We start from the raw sequence: 15715 nt of genomic DNA, 5'->3' as shown, positions 1-15715 counted from the left end.
TTTGGATATCGGAAGTGTTCCGGGTGAAATCGGGATTTTACCGGAGTACCGGGAAGGTTACCGGAACCCCCCGGGAGCTAAATGGGTCATGATGGGCCTTAGTGGAAAAGAGAAGAGGCAGCCCTACATGGGCTGTGCGCCTCCCCCTTCCCCTAGTCCTATTAGGACTAGGAGAGGTGGCCGGCCCCCTCTCTCTCTCTTTTCCCCCTCCGCGAATCCTATTCCAACTAGGATTGGGGGGGGGGGGGGAATCCTACTCCCAGAGGGAGTAGGACTCTCCTGGCGCACCCCTTGTGGCCGGCCAGCCTCCCCCCTTTGGTCCTTTATATACTGAGGTAGAGGCACCCTAGAACACACAAATTGATCCACGTGATCTATTCCTTAGCCGTGTGCGGTGCCCCCAGCCACCATATTCCTCGATAATACTGTAGCGGAGTTTAGGCGAAGCCCTGCTGCTGTAGTGCATCAAGATCGTCACCACGCCGTCGTGCTGACGGAACTCTTCCCCGACACTTTGCTGGATCGGAGTCCGGGGATCGTCATCGAGCTGAACGTGTGCTCGAACTCGGAGGTGCCGTAGTTTCGGTGCTTGATCGGTTGGATCGTGAAGACGTACGACTATTTCCTCTACGTCATGTCAGCGCTTCCGCAGTCGGTCTGCGTTGGGTACGTAGACAACACTCTTCCCTCTCATTGCTATGCATCACATGATCTTGCGTGTGCGTAGGAAAATTTTTGAAATTTCTACGAAACCCAACATAACAACAAACTCACAAAAGCATTATATATGGTCCACAAAAGCTTCATATGAAGTCACAAAGTACTCCCTCCGTATCAAAATATAAAATTCTTTTGACACTATCATAGTGTCAAAAGAATCTTATATTTTGATACAAAGATGTAAAATTGTCTTATATTTTGCTATAGAGGGAATAGTTATTTAGCACGAGTGCCTTCTCACTAAACAACAAAGTGGTCAATGTACGCTTCCATACGATCACATATAAAAACAATACCACAGTTAGGACAAACTGAAAGCGGATTATCAAGTTCTCCAATCCACTCAACCTGATAAGCTTGCATGCACCTGACCATAACGAAAGTTGCGTCATCAGAGGAAGCCATAACTGCGAGATCGGCCGGTTCTAACACCTTTTAGCACACAATTGAAAAAAATATAAGAATCAAACATCAAAGAATACTTTTAATCTATGCATCGCAAACCTACAAAGCTAATTTATTATGATTTGTGTGCTGACTTCCAGTTCGTCGAGGCTCTCTTCAACAGCTTACAACTCTCATCTCTCAAGTTGTTATATATATAGTGGACACTCTGTCGACTGTTGGTGATGGTCAAGCCCGTGAGCCCGTCGTGCGGTACCAAGGTATCACAGGACGAACTTGCCCAGATCGACAGTCAACGTCAAAAGTCAATTTTTTTTCCTTTGGGAACGTCTCTTACAAGTCTCATCTCTCAGGTGCTTGTATATATGACGGACACTATCTCACAAGTATTTTGACTGTCGGTGATGGTCGAGCTGGTGAGTCCATCTTGCGTTACCAAGGTATCACATGATGAACTCGCCCAGATCGAGCGTCAAAAGTCAAATTATTTCCTTCAGGAACATCTCTTACAACTCTCATCTCTCAGGTGGATCTGAGTCGAGTAGACTTGTACGTGGTCTTTAGGATCCATGCGAGGCCCATATGTTGAGCCCGCGAGTGGATGCCTATATATATAGTGGAAATGGGGCACGAATATTCAGTTGATCGCTTCGGCATTTTGTGCTAGGGCTTTGGATGTGTTGCAATTATTCACATCTACTCGTCGCCGGCTATACAATCGGATCTAGCAGTCCGCCGCATGGCGATCCTCCTGCACGTGCGGATACCATTAGAGGCGGTGCACTTGGGTCGCTCCGGCGAACCTACTCTTTGGATCCGATCGACTACGTGGGAGATCGATGAGGAGGAGATGACTCCAGTGATGTGATGCCATGACTCTTCTTCCGATGCCCAGCACTGCGCGTCGAGTGGCGTTGATCTCTTGATCCATTTCCCATGACATGTTCATGTTCGATCTGCGTTAGAATTTTTTTATATTGAAGTCGATGCACCTACCGTAGCCCAATAAACTTGCCATGGGTGTGAAGTTAAAAGAACGCCATGGGTATATGGTAAATATACATAGAAAAAATAATTTATATACATAGCAAAACTATTGCACATGTTTTGGTATTTTTTATTCAGCACAAATATCCATGGCCAAACAAGTACATTAAATAAATTTGTCATGGTGCGTGAACTAAATTTGTCATGATCCAGAAAAATAAATTTGCCATGGCATATACGTTAACATGATGGCAAAATGTTTGCATCAGTAGTTTCGCATGGCAACATTCTTTGAATTGAAAATGGCAAGACACGGCAAATATTGCCATCATGACAACATATGCTTTTAGTTGCCATGGCATACACATCTTTTAAATTGATAAAATTACATATGATTTTAATTGCCATGGAAACACATTATGCAACCATGTGCTCTAAGTTGCCATGCATTTACTGATAAAATTTAATAACGTTATAGTGAGTTTGTCAATCACAAAACCTATTGTGCAACTCCTGGGACATTAAATGGCAATTTGAAAAAAAATGAACCGGAAATGAAAACAGAAAGGTTATGCAATGTAACACCCCCAGTGTCATGCTACAATAACCTCACCCTAATGATGCCAGGTCACCATGCTTACTGAGCTAATTATCACTTGATGAAAAATCAAAGTCAAATTCAAATTTGAATTATAAGTGAATTTAAAAAATACACAAACATGAAAACAAAAATGTTCGTCTTGTGGAAAAACATCACTAGTTAATATTGGTGAATGTTCATCAACAATACCTCCTAAGAATTACTTGAGAAAATGCATTTTGTCCCCTTTCTGCAAATGTCTGTGAATCAAATGATGATCTCAGGTCTCAGCATATATCAGGTTCAAAGTATTGGTTAATAGTGTCATAATATTGTAGAAACTGCTCTTCTTGTGTCGTAAATTGATATTTTTTGTGTGCAGTTAATATGTCATATATTAGGATGCAAGAGTAAATGTCATCGATGACCTCATAACATGATAATATATGTGACAAGTCATAAATCCATTGTGTCATACTTGGGTTTTTAAACAAATATTAAGGTCTTACGGTTTTTCACATATATGACTATCTTATGATGATGCCGATAGCCTATACTTTATGACTTGAAGAGTTTTCTTCACAAGTTTATCTTGACTGACTGATATTTGTTTGTACTTTTCTTCTTATTGTAGTGGTCTTCCATATAGTTACAACGAAATAAGAGCAACTAATACAGTTATCTGCTCACACAATCTGGCTAGCATGGATAAATTCGTCCATTTTTTAAGATGCGTGATCAGCTAATCAGTCTTAACTTTAAAATAGAGAACAATTATTTTTATGTAGTTTTGGACATAGTATAAAATTATTTATATTAGATCTCAATCTAATTTTAGTTATCAACTTCAAGACTTACTATAATAAATAAAAATTTAATAAAGGTTGTTTGTAGTGACTCAAGATTTCCTCCATTTCAAATGAAGAAATTAGAAGTGGAAATGTTCAGCCACGAGGATAAACAAGTGATAAATTTTACAAATAACAATTACTGTTATGTATCTTCTTTGAAGTTCTAGCTTGTGCACATGCACGGGTTGATGATTGGTAACTATGAATTGCATGCGTGCTCGTCTTCCTAATACTCATGTTACAACAGACAGGAGTCGTCAAATGTTTTGGTATATATTGTTGTGCCCGGAAGATACGCAACTTGTAATGTACCCAAAATAGTTTGGAGATTGCATCTACATTTTTAACGTGCCTTTGGCAATTATTTGTGTGGTGACTTTACTCCACCATTGTTAGAATCAACAGAGGTCCAAGGACTAGGGGGGAGGGGGTGAATAGTCCTTCTAGCTCAATTTTTTAAGGATTGGCAGTTTTTAACTTAAGCAGCCATGATTAGACAACTACAAGTACTTGGCATGCAAGATATCAAGAGTAGTAAGCAGGGGGAAGTAACAATCTTGCAAATAAGTAGGAGGTTGGGTTTGTAGAATGGAACATTTCTTCTCGTTGTTCGGATAGTTAGCGTTATCTTACGTCCATGTTGATGGACACTTCAAACCAAAGGGTTCTAGGATTCAAGAATCCCGGTTGTGTCGCCCACGCTACTAGATATTAACTCTACACCGAGTGCCACAAACACTCCTAGAAGGGCCAAATAAACTTGAGAAATTCTTTGCTGAGAATTGCTCTCGGCAAAGAGCAATCGGCATACACCTCTCAGGCAAACAAAATTTTGCCGAGAAATATTCATTGGTTACTCGGCAAACAGTTTGTCAAGAACCAAATGGAACCTCAGCGCAAAATAAAGCAACTTCATGGCCGCTGGTGGAGGACGGCGCCATCAGGTATTTGCTGAGAGCTTAGCTAGCACTCGACAAGCATATGTTCATTACCGAGAGCCTGCACATAGCTTACCTGGAACAAGTAGCTCTCAGCAACTCCCATTTACCGAGTCCCTTTCTTCGCCTCTCAGCAAAATGACAACCAAGCTGCCAACACATGCCATGTGTCCTTTCTGGCGAACGTAGTTCTCTGAAAAGGTACCTTTGTTGAGTGATGGTCTCGGCAAAGATGGATTGTCATCCTGGTTTCTACTTCTTTTTCAAGTAACCCTGCAACAAAAACAGATATAACAATAATATCCCCTTCGAGAAATTTGTATATTCTATAAGGATCACATACATAACAACAAACTCAAAAATCATTATATATACTCCGCACAAGCTTCATATGAAGACACAAAGTACTCCCTTCGTATCAACATATAAGACACTTTTTGACACTATGATAGTGTCAAAAAGGTCTTATATTTTGATACAGAGGGGGTGCCTATTTAGCATGAGTGCCTTCTCACTAAACAACAAAGTGGCCAATGCATGTTTACATACAATCACATGATAAAAAAACAACACAATTAGGACGAACTTTGCTCTTCAGTCTCGCCGACGGCACACCGGTGCCATTGTTCGATCTCGGTTGTCCATGCCTTTTCGGTCGTGCCGACGACTTTCCACGGCTAGCTGGTGGGTGGCCCCGTGGACTCCCCTGCCTTGGTGTTGCCAGGTTTCTCCATGGAGCCACTCGCTTGGCTTAGGCTTGGAGCTTTGGTGTTGGCCGGTTCGCTTCTCGATAACCTCCCCCTTCCTCTCCTCTTGCTTTGTGTGCGTTTTAGCTTGGGCAATTGGCCCTGTGTAATCTTCGCGCCTCATGGGCGCTCCTACCAGTTACCAGTAATGCTCCTACCATCCTTACCGTGTGAACCACGGTTAATTGAAATGTTCAAATGGGCAGTTTCGGCCTCCCGTTGACCCTTGAGAAAATACGGGAGAAAAATCTGAAATAAATCTTGAATTCATACTTGAAGTCTGAACTGAACCCTTACCTCTTGATCCCTGAAACCGGCACCCTGTGTTTATCAATCCCAGTAATCTCCGCCCTAGACCTATTTGTCGCACCAGGTAAAAAACAATCCCGGCCGGTTTACTCACTTCTCTTGCGACTAGTTTAGGCCTACAGCGGCTGACCGCTACAACATCGTCAGAAGGCTGCTGAAGCTCGACCCCGGCCTCCTCATCAAGCTCACCATTCTCTGCCAAATCAGTGTGCAAGTCGCCCTCAGGATAAGAACACCCGCTTCCTTGTGCCACTGCTGGCGAGCCCTCCCGCGCGCGAACCTTTCCCGCTTCCTTTGTTAGTATCTTGTTCACTAGTTTTGAAGCCAAAGAAACTTTAATCGTAGAATGATAACTGTTGATAGTTCTCCTTATGATGAAGAAAAGAATGACTTCCTTTCTAAATTACATGCACTTTTCTTAGATGATCACTCAACCATTCTGATAGGTGCCGATCTTAATATTGTTAGATATATATCAACAAGATAAAAGTAATGATATCATAGACCACAGGTGAATGCCTGGTTGGAAATTTGGATCCTAACGGAAATCTAAAAACCTGGCATGCAATTCACCTAGGCAAACAACCAGGTTGATCTTGCCATGTCCACAATATAGCTTATGTTTTGGATCCTCCTGGAAACTATGAACAGTTTTGATGGTTGGCTGGGCAAGCTTCTGTCCTACAATGGTAGATTAGTGCTTACAAAAGTTCATATGGATCAAGCCTCTTGAATGATTTTGAATGACACAAAAAGCCTCCACCTAGCTAACTGGGGGCTTATTTGCATGGAAAAGGAATTTGAGGATTTGGAGCTAATCTAAAAGATGTGAATATGCGCCTATTAGGATCTCTGATAAAAAAAATGGAGATGAAAAGTTGTGGAAACAGCCATGCATCCCTCTCTATTATGGCTAACCTAGAAGATGTGATGTCCAAAGTAGATAAAATTATGAAGAGAATTGATGGTTGGAGGGGCAACCTTCTGTCATGCAATGGTAATGGCCGACTACTGCTTACAAATGTTCAGATGGCTCACACCTAACTACTACTGCTCCACAACATTGATTCAGATGGGGCAACGATGAAGCACTTCACTATCATCGTGATTGATATGCTCCACAAAATTGATCTGTATTTCTTTACCGGCCGTCGTCGTTGATGGTTACAATACTAAATTAGTGGGAGCTACTACTGACATAACCCTAATTACTACTGACAACCATAATTATTATGAAAAATAGATAAAAGTAAACAACAATATTCTTTAACTTTATTGGGAGGAGTCGGACCCTTTATATAGTATAAACAAGAATTGATAACAATGCAGTAAGTCCATTCAATCTCTACAATCACTAAACTTGTTGGACTCTATTCTAACAAATAAAAACCCCCATGCTTGATGGGGATGACCCACATAACAAACAAGTGAATAGTTTTCCCACACGAATCTTCCACGAGATGCGCTCATCAAATGAAAAGGGCTACGCTTGCCCAAAACAAGATAAAAGGGCCTAGGCAGGAAGACCATCAAAGAACTTCATGTAGTCGTCAAATGTTTCACCGTGCCTGATCTTAACAATGGACCCATCGTCCTCTACCTGTAGTGCAAAAAAGACAACAAATTGGTTCGAATGAACATCCAGCATAAAAGAGGGGCAAGTACTTCGATGGCGAGTAAAGGAATAAAAGTTCGTCTCCACAGTTTTGGGTTGAGAAAACTGCGAAGCGATGTGTTTCAAGCAACAATCACCAAAAATTGCACAGAGAAGAATAAGCAAATAGTTTGTACCCAATACTCGGCTGGCCTCATCTTCAGGTTGTAGGTCGAAGCCATGCTCATGCAGTAGGCTCCTGCGTCGTGGACAACCAAACCAGCTCCCTACAAAAGCAATGTCAGAAGGGTGCAGACATGTAGGGGGTTAAAGTTATCTGAAAGGAAACATAGATGGTACGGTCAAACCTTGTCAGGTGTTGGAAGCTCCCTGTCTTTGCCAAGGAAATCTGCAGATTCGCAGACTGGCCCAACAATATCGAAGGTTGCTACTTCTGCACCTGGAGAGGGAGAAACTAGTTCTATATGCTGCAACACAAGAATTATGATCAACAGGTAAATAATGATACACCTGGTCAAATAACTGCAGCTGTTGATTTTGTGTATATAGGTTCCAAAACAAAGTAATACCAGACAAGAAGCAGTAGTACTAATTATTTCGTTGTAACTCTAGACAAACCTGATATGCTCCATATAGACTAGGCCTGATGAGCTCGGCCATGCTGCCATCAACTACAATGAAATTCTTCGTGCCATTCGATTTTACACCAGTGACCTTATTGACGAAGCAGCAAGTATTGGCGATCAGGGATCTTCCAGGTTCAATAATGAGAGTAAGATCCCGTGAGAGGACCAATTCCCGGACCTACCAAAATTGTGATACCAACTTTTCAGCCTTTACCATAAAATACATTGTGATACCATAAACAGAGGGTGAGCTCTACATGAAGAAACTAGAAAGCATCTGTTCCTACAAAGATATAAAGCATAAACATAATATAGATACTGAAGCTCACAGTGTTGATAAGATCCATAGGTGTAGGCAAGACTGCACCAGTGTGGTGGTAGTCTATCCCCAAACCACCTCCAATATTCAGGTACTCCAACTCAAAACCTTGTGCTCGAATTTCATCAACAAAGTTCACCATAAGATTTGCAGCGTCTCTGAATATATCGACCTAAACAAAAGGAAGTCGCAACTTGGTTCAGACACACACAAGCTACTTGATTTCAACAGAAATACTACATGTTAAAAACTTAACTGAAGTGACAAGACATGTATAGCAAATTCACCTTTATATAAAAAGAACTACATGTATAGGATGAATAACGAGCACATATTGGAAGGTTCAAGGGAAAAAGAGTATGAATTCAGTATTCTGCACATAAAGAGCCAGTTCAGCAAATGGGAGGAAGCTATTGTGTATAGGTGATACTGAATTCAGTGCAAACTAATGATATCCAAGTGCAATTCATCAAATGGACTAGCCCCAGCTAGGGTTGCAATCAGGTAAAACGCCCACACCCAAACTTTAATGACCTGATGGGTGCCGACTGCACATACCCAGTTTACCCATTTCCTATTGGGTAGGCAGTGGATAATCACAATATTCACCTTAGTAGCTAATATGGGGGGTGTCTGTCTTCCATCGAACACTTATATACAGAGTGGAATCAAGGTTAATAGTGCACTGGAAGTAGTGTGATATGAACCAGAACCACCCCTCTATTCTAGAGGTCACAACTAAACCATCTTCTACACAATGATTTGTTCATATGTAGCTCAGAATAGTACATTAGCTGATACAGAACAGAGTATTCCTTCCATAAAAAGACACATTTAATGTTATGTGATGCAGCATTACAGTTGTCCCATAGTGCAACAAAAAGTAAAATCAACTCTGTGCTAAAGAGTGCTGGTAGGCCTCGCACAAGATGTTGTCGCCGCACAGAAATGCAATTTAAAACTAAGCTTAGTACACCAAAAATTTAAGCAACTAAAGAAAAAACTTATTATCAAATGGTGCAAGACATTACCTTTGTAATGGTAGATCCAAGATGGCAATGAACACCCACCAGTTTGATATCATTTGAATATGATTTAATAGAGTCTAAGAACCACTGCAATTTTTCATTGCGAATCCCAAATTTGGATGTTTTGTTTCCAGTGGCAACGTAGGGATGAACCTGATGACAAGAACATAAATACAACAATCAGAATACCGCTCCACAACAGAAAATGCCTTATATGATGTGCAGAATTCAATGGATCATACAATCTTCCACATGATTAATTAAAGTAAAAAGAAATATGCTTTGATCATCGTTTACTACAGAAAGCTATAATGCCTCTTCTAAATTATAACAAACGCACGTACGACACACAAACAACAAATATTTAAAAAAAAGGTAGCCCAAGTAAATAGAAGGGAAAAGAAAAATGGAGTCCATAATCAACAAGTAATTTGATTTGCCACATAATCATATTTGTCATGTGTGTGCTTTGGAAGGGAGGGATAATTGTACCTGTGGATCCACATCTGGATTAATTCTGAGCAAAACAGGCACTTGCCTTCCTGCAACTCTTGCAGCAGCGACAATATTCTCCAAATCAAATTCACTGTCTATATTTACAAATACTCCACTCTCTGCGGCTAAAATAAGATCTTCCAATGTCTTTCCATTTCCATTAAATATGCACCTGATCTTCAAAATATACAAACTCAACATGGTTAGTTACCTTCTCTGTAGGAAAGTTTCTCATCAACCGATAACAATTAACTGTTCCAGATAAAGGGTTTAGACCAACATACAACTTGTAAAGAATGTTCTATTGTAGGATTCCATCATGGACTGTCGAGATGAAAGTTATGTACAATACAAATACAAATATCAGACTGTAAACCTTGAACTCATCCTTGTAAAGTGATTTCTAGTAAAAGCTCTTTAGGCCAATGGAATTTTACATAACCAGGGTATGTTTGACAGCCTAATTTTTCCTTATACTGTTGCCGAGTTATGGGCAACCAAATGGAATTGGCGAGAACTTGGTCACCCCTGCTTTCGCCAGAGGTTTCCTGTATAACTACCGCAGTATAAGGAAAATTAGGCTGTTGTGTACAAAGGAAAATAGACAGGCTCCTGCGATAAGATTAATTACACAATTAGTCATTTTCATCCTTCATTCTTCTTGTCTTAAGACCTGAGCTGGAAAAAGAATGTTTCGATAGGAGACTGGCGGTTACGAGTGTAAAAACTAGATGATCCATCTTTCTGTAATTCATCTAGAAATAAATGGCCTAATTCAAATTGTAAACTGAGGAGCTGTAAATCGATCCACCAAACAAATTCTTGCACTCGTACATTCAAATGAAGCATCCAACAGGGGGGGGGGGGGGGGGGGGGGATCTAACTTCCATGCTTTAAGTTGTTGTCTTCAAAACATACATAGAAGGCATAGAAAACTAAACAAGTTATGGTACAAATGCAGGTCTTCCATCTACGTTTGCTAATACTTTCATCTGACATACAGGATATTGGCACTTGCAGCACTATGCAAGTATGGGCGACAATCCAAACAGCCCTTAATCACCACTAAACTAGTTATACTCACTATATAAGAACTAAAATATAATTTCCTGGACACACAAATATCCCATTGCATATAATGCACAATTGCATCAGAAAATATGAACAAACAGCCACAGATTATACGCATAGGCGAGGCCCGTTAGCTGAACAAAATTATGGCAAACATGACTTAGGCTCAATGAAATCTGCACCTTTCACAGCCTGTACTTGCACACTTACTGGTACACACAAGAAGCAAAAAACGAAACAATAATGTCCACCGTCAACATTAAAAAACGATAGTTTCCTCACTCATCAGTAACAAATGCATCATAATGTGTTCTACTTGATCCAAAATTAATAGCAAATGCACAAGACTTCCACATAATGCATCCAAAGTAGAAGAAACACAAGGAAGAAAGCCGCACCTGGTGGGGTCAAATCCTGCCCGTAGCGCGAGGCGGAGCTCGTTGCCGCTGACGAGGACGGCGCCGCACCCGAGCCCCCGCAGGAGCTGCAGCACGCTGAGGTTGTTGTTAGCCTTCACCGCGTACCCCACGATTGAGCGGAGCCCCTGGAGCGCCTTGTCGTAGGCGGTGAAGTTCCGGACGACCTGCGGCTTGCTGTAGAGATAGAACGGGGTCCGGTCTGCCGCCGCCATCGCGTCCTCCACCCGCACCCCCTCGCAGTAGAGGTGGCCGTCGGCGCCGCGCTGGAAGCAGTGCTTGGGCGCCTCCCCCATGGCCACGCGCGTGGACGGGGAGGCCGTGGAGAGGGAGGCGCGGAGGGGGGCCGCGGGCCCGTGACGGCGGCGCAGCGAGACGGATGCGGCGCGGCTCCGGCTTGGTTGGCTGCCGGGGTTGGGGGTCAGCGAGGGGACGAGGGAGCGGGAGAGGAGGTTGGCCGCCGCCATTGCTAGGGTTTGTGTGGGGTGGGGGAGGGGTTGGGGAGAGTGGGTTTAAGCTGTTTGGGAATGGCCGACGCGTCGGCTGGATGAAAATAGGTGAACAGTCCGCCGTCACACTGTTACTGACCGTCGGATTTACTCAAAGGGCAACTACGGCCATATTCGTCGGAGTCTTGGACTTAGTAAAATTCTAGCTACTCCCTCCGTCTAGTGCATAGGGCAATTTAATGAAAATTAAATATTTTAAAGAGTGGATTAGGCCGATGGTGTTATAATTTTTTTAACACAGTACAGACGCAAACGCTCAAATTCATGCGCATACACTCACTCTTATACGCACACACGCACTCCCTACCCCTATGAGCACCTCTGAAAGATTGAGCCGGCATATTATATTGAAATTTACGAAGTCATAGTCGGCACCTCGTCGTTGACGGGAACATCCCCTCCCACCGAATGTGCATTTGTCGAAAATCCTGAAATAAATCCAACATAAATGCAAACACCAGAACTTGATCCCTGGTGGACTGTGGATATCATAGTCCCTCTAACCATCCAACCACAGGTTGGTTAGCGGTGGTCTAGAACTTGACGTAAACGGTCACTTTGGTGCTAGAAATTGCGATGTAGATTGAAGTGGTGCAAAAACTTGTCTCTGGCGTGCAAACACCTTGCTCATCTCGTCTGTACACAAAATATGCGATGACTAGGCGTCTCGAGCCCGCTATCAACCACTGGACCGGGTAGGAGGGGCATGTGACCTGATTTTTTTTAAAAAGAAATCCCCCTCAGAATATTTATATTTCATAAAAAAAACTATCGACATGGCATTCTTCACCTATATGATGAGAGGATCCCGCCTGTAAAATTAAGAGGAAAAACATAACGCCCAGGTTTCGAACTTGCAACCATCGGCTAAAGAACGAATCAGTCTAACGACTCCGTTATAAACTAGGTCCAGACGATCCCCCGCTCCTAGGGTTCCCCCGCCGTCGCCGCCGCCGGCTCCACCGCGCGGAGCCGCAGCAGCGGCCGAAGCCCGCCAGAGCCACCAGCCCCTTCGCTGTACCCCCGTGTCGCCTCCCCGAGCGAGGCGACCGGGAGGGACTTCCCTCGCGCCCCTTCAGCTCTCTCCCTCGCCCCTCCCTCCTCCCGCCGCCGTCAGCGTGCACCGCCGGTCCTCGGTCGCATGGTGCTGGCGGCGGTGGGCATGCTGAAGGAAATATGCCCTAGAGGCAATAATAAAGTTGTTATTTATATTTCCTTATATTATGATAAATGTTTATTATTCATGCTAGAATTGTATTAACCAGAAACTTAGTACATGTGTGAATACATAGACAAACAAAGTGTCCCTAGTATGCCTCTACTTGACTAGCTCGTTAATCAAAGATGGTTATATTTCCTTACCATAGACATGTGTTGTCATTTGATGAACAGGATCACATCATTAGAGAATGATGTGATGGACAAGACCCATCCGTTAGCTTAGCACTATGATCGTTTAGTTTATTGCTGTTGCTTTCTTCATGACTTATACATGTTCCTATGACTATGAGATTATGCAACTTCTGAATACCGGAGGAACACCTTGTGTGCTATCAAACGTCACAACGTAACTGGGTGATTATAAAGATGCTCTACAGGTGTCTCCGATGGTATTTGTTGAGTTGGCATAGATCGAGATTAGGATTTGTCACTCCGATTGTCAGAGAGGTATCTCTGGGCCCTCTCGGTAATGCACATCACTATAAGCCTTGCAAGCATTGTGACTAATGAGTTAGTTGCGGGATGATGCATTACAGAACGAGTAAAGAGACTTGCTGGTAACGAGATTGAACTAGGTATGATGATACCGACGATCGAATCTCGGGCAAGTAACATACCAATGACAAAGGGAACAACGTATGTTGTTATGCGGTTTGACCGATAAAGATCTTCATAGAATATGTAGGAGCCAATATGAGCATCCAGGTTTCGCTATTGGTTATTGACCGAAGATGTGTCTCGGTCATGTCTACATAGTTCTCAAAACCGTAGGGTCCGCATGCTTAACGTATGTTGTTATGAGTTATGTGATTTGATGACCGAAGTTTGTTCAGAGTCCCGGATGAGATCATGGGCATGACGAGGAGTATCGAAATGGTCGAGAGGTAAAGATTCGTATATTGGAAGGCTATATTCGGACATCGGGAAGGTTTCGAGTGATTCGGGTATTTTTCGGAGAACCGAGGAGTTACGGGAATTCACCGGGGGAAGTATAGGTGTTGGGGAATGCAGTAATTTCAAAAAAATTCCTACGCACATGCAAGATCATGGTGATGCATAGCAACGAGAGGGAAGAGTGTAGTCCACGTACCCTCGTAGACCGTAAGCGGAAGCGTTATGACAACGCGGTTGATGTAGTCGTACGTCTTCACGATCCGACCGATCCTAGTACCGAAAGTACGGCACCTCCGCGATCTGCACACGTTCGGCTCGGTGATGTCCCACGAACTCACGATCCAGCAGAGTGTCGAGGGAGAGCTCCGTCAGCACGATGGCATGATGACGATGATAATGATGCTACCGGAACAGGGCTTCTCCTAAGCACCGCTACGATATGACCGAGGTGGATTATGGTGGAGGGGGGCACCGCACACGGCTGGAATGTAACACCCCGGATGTAACTTTCCCAATTTGTACTCCAACTCTTGACGTTTCCGGCGTTAAGTTAATTTATTTCCTCGGGTTCGGTTTCTTTGTCTCCGTGTGTTGTTGTCATTGTCATGCATCTCATATCATGTCATCATGTGCATTGCATTTGCATACGTGTTCATCTCATGCATTCGAGCATTTTCCCCGTTGTCCGTTTTGCATTCCGGCGCTCCGTTCTCCTCCGGTGGTCATTTCTAGCTTTCTTTCGTGTGTGGGGATTAAACATTTCTGGATTGGACCGAGACTTGCCAAGCGGCCTTGGTTTACTACCGGTAGACCGCCTGTCAAGTTTCGTATCATTTGGACTTCGTTTGATACTCCAACGGTTAACCGAGGGACCGAAAAGGCCTCGTGTGTGTTGCAGCCCAACACCCCTCCAATTTGGCCCAAAACTCACCTAACTCTGCTCCATCATCTAGAGCATTCGATCACGATCGCGTGGCCAAAAACCGCACCTCATTTGGACTCTCCTAACTCCCTCTATGCCTATTTAAACACCCCCCCGATTGTCGGATCTCCTCCTACCTCCGAAACCCTAGATCTCAGCACCGCGCGCCGCCGGACAAAGAGCCCACTGACGGACATTGTCCGGCCTGCCTCTCCGCCGCCACGTGGCGCCCCGGGATTCGTCCGCCCGGGCTACCACATCGCCCGCCGCCGCCACTCCCGCTCCGGCCCGACCGGCCCGCAGCCGGCCCCCGCGGGCCCAGCCGCGTGCGCCGCCGCCTCCCAGCCGCCGCCGCCTCCTTCGCTCCCCGCCAGCCACGCGAGCCGCCGTGCTGCCAAGCCGCCGTCGCTGCCGAGCTGCCTCCGCGCCGGCCGCCGCGGTCCACCTCGACGCCGGCCCGGCCCCGCGCCGCCGAGTCGCGCCCGGCCGGACCTCCCCGCCTCTCCTTCGGCTCCGGGAGCCTACTCCGGCGGTCCCGAGCGCTGTTCCGACGAAGATCCGGCCGTCCTCGTAATCCGTGCAAACCCTAGATCTGTCCCGGAGAGGTTGATTTTTTTCCACTAAGTCCCAGAAATTTCAGTCCATGTGCACATGTTTGTGGCTTCGTAACTTTGCATCCGTGGCTTCGATTCATGCATATAGCATATCAAAATGTTCACCTTAGATAGTACATCATTTTATTCCATTGCATCATTTTCATTTGAGCTCATCTTGATGCCCGAAATGCTGTTAGAAGGAGGCTACTTGAGTTAATTGTCAGATCTGCTACTCCGTTTAGCACTTTTGTCATTTTTGCCATGATTAATGTGTGCATGATATGCCCGCGAGTTCTACATGTGTTTTGTTAAGGGTTTTGTCATCTCTCTAGAGGTGCAACCCATGTATTTTTGTTATGTGTGTGGTGACTTGTGCAAGCTTGCAAAGTGGTGCACTTGCTAATTCTGTTTTCAGGGACTTAGTAATTTCACTAAGTCCTGGAGCTGTTTATCTCATGATGCCATAT

At 44.1% G+C, this 15715-nt stretch overlaps 1 protein-coding gene across 1 annotated transcript; it reads right to left on the bottom strand.

Annotated features, from left to right (window-relative positions):
* Nucleotides 1-6786: 6786 nt before the first annotated feature.
* On the bottom strand, nucleotides 6787-11615 carry LOC123132276 (probable diaminopimelate decarboxylase, chloroplastic). Its single transcript, XM_044552061.1, has 8 exons — nucleotides 11089-11615; nucleotides 9617-9791; nucleotides 9128-9277; nucleotides 8107-8268; nucleotides 7770-7955; nucleotides 7499-7618; nucleotides 7328-7417; nucleotides 6787-7136 (listed from the first exon to the last, which is right to left on the bottom strand). The coding sequence occupies exons 1-8, from the start codon at nucleotides 11571-11573 to the stop codon at nucleotides 7050-7052; spliced, it is 1455 nt and encodes a 484-aa protein (XP_044407996.1). The 5' UTR covers nucleotides 11574-11615; the 3' UTR covers nucleotides 6787-7049.
* Nucleotides 11616-15715: the final 4100 nt, after the last annotated feature.

The sequence above is a fragment of the Triticum aestivum genome, chromosome 6A (genome assembly GCF_018294505.1).
Source record: "Triticum aestivum cultivar Chinese Spring chromosome 6A, IWGSC CS RefSeq v2.1, whole genome shotgun sequence".
Lineage (NCBI taxonomy): Eukaryota > Viridiplantae > Streptophyta > Magnoliopsida > Poales > Poaceae > Triticum > Triticum aestivum.
This window is presented reverse-complemented; position numbering and strand designations above follow the sequence as displayed.

Bases quoted from the DNA above. Each gene is read 5' to 3' on its own strand.
- LOC123132276 (XM_044552061.1), bottom strand. From the start codon at position 11,573: ATGGCGGCGGCCAACCTCCTCTCCCGCTCCCTCGTCCCCTCGCTGACC. The intron at 9,792-11,088 runs GTGCGGCTTTCT...TTTGAAGATCAG, and splicing joins GCAGGATTTGACCCCACCAG to GTGCATATTTAATGGAAATG. The intron at 7,137-7,327 runs GTACAAACTATT...TTTGCACTACAG, and splicing joins TGAGGCCAGCCGAGTATTGG to GTAGAGGACGATGGGTCCAT.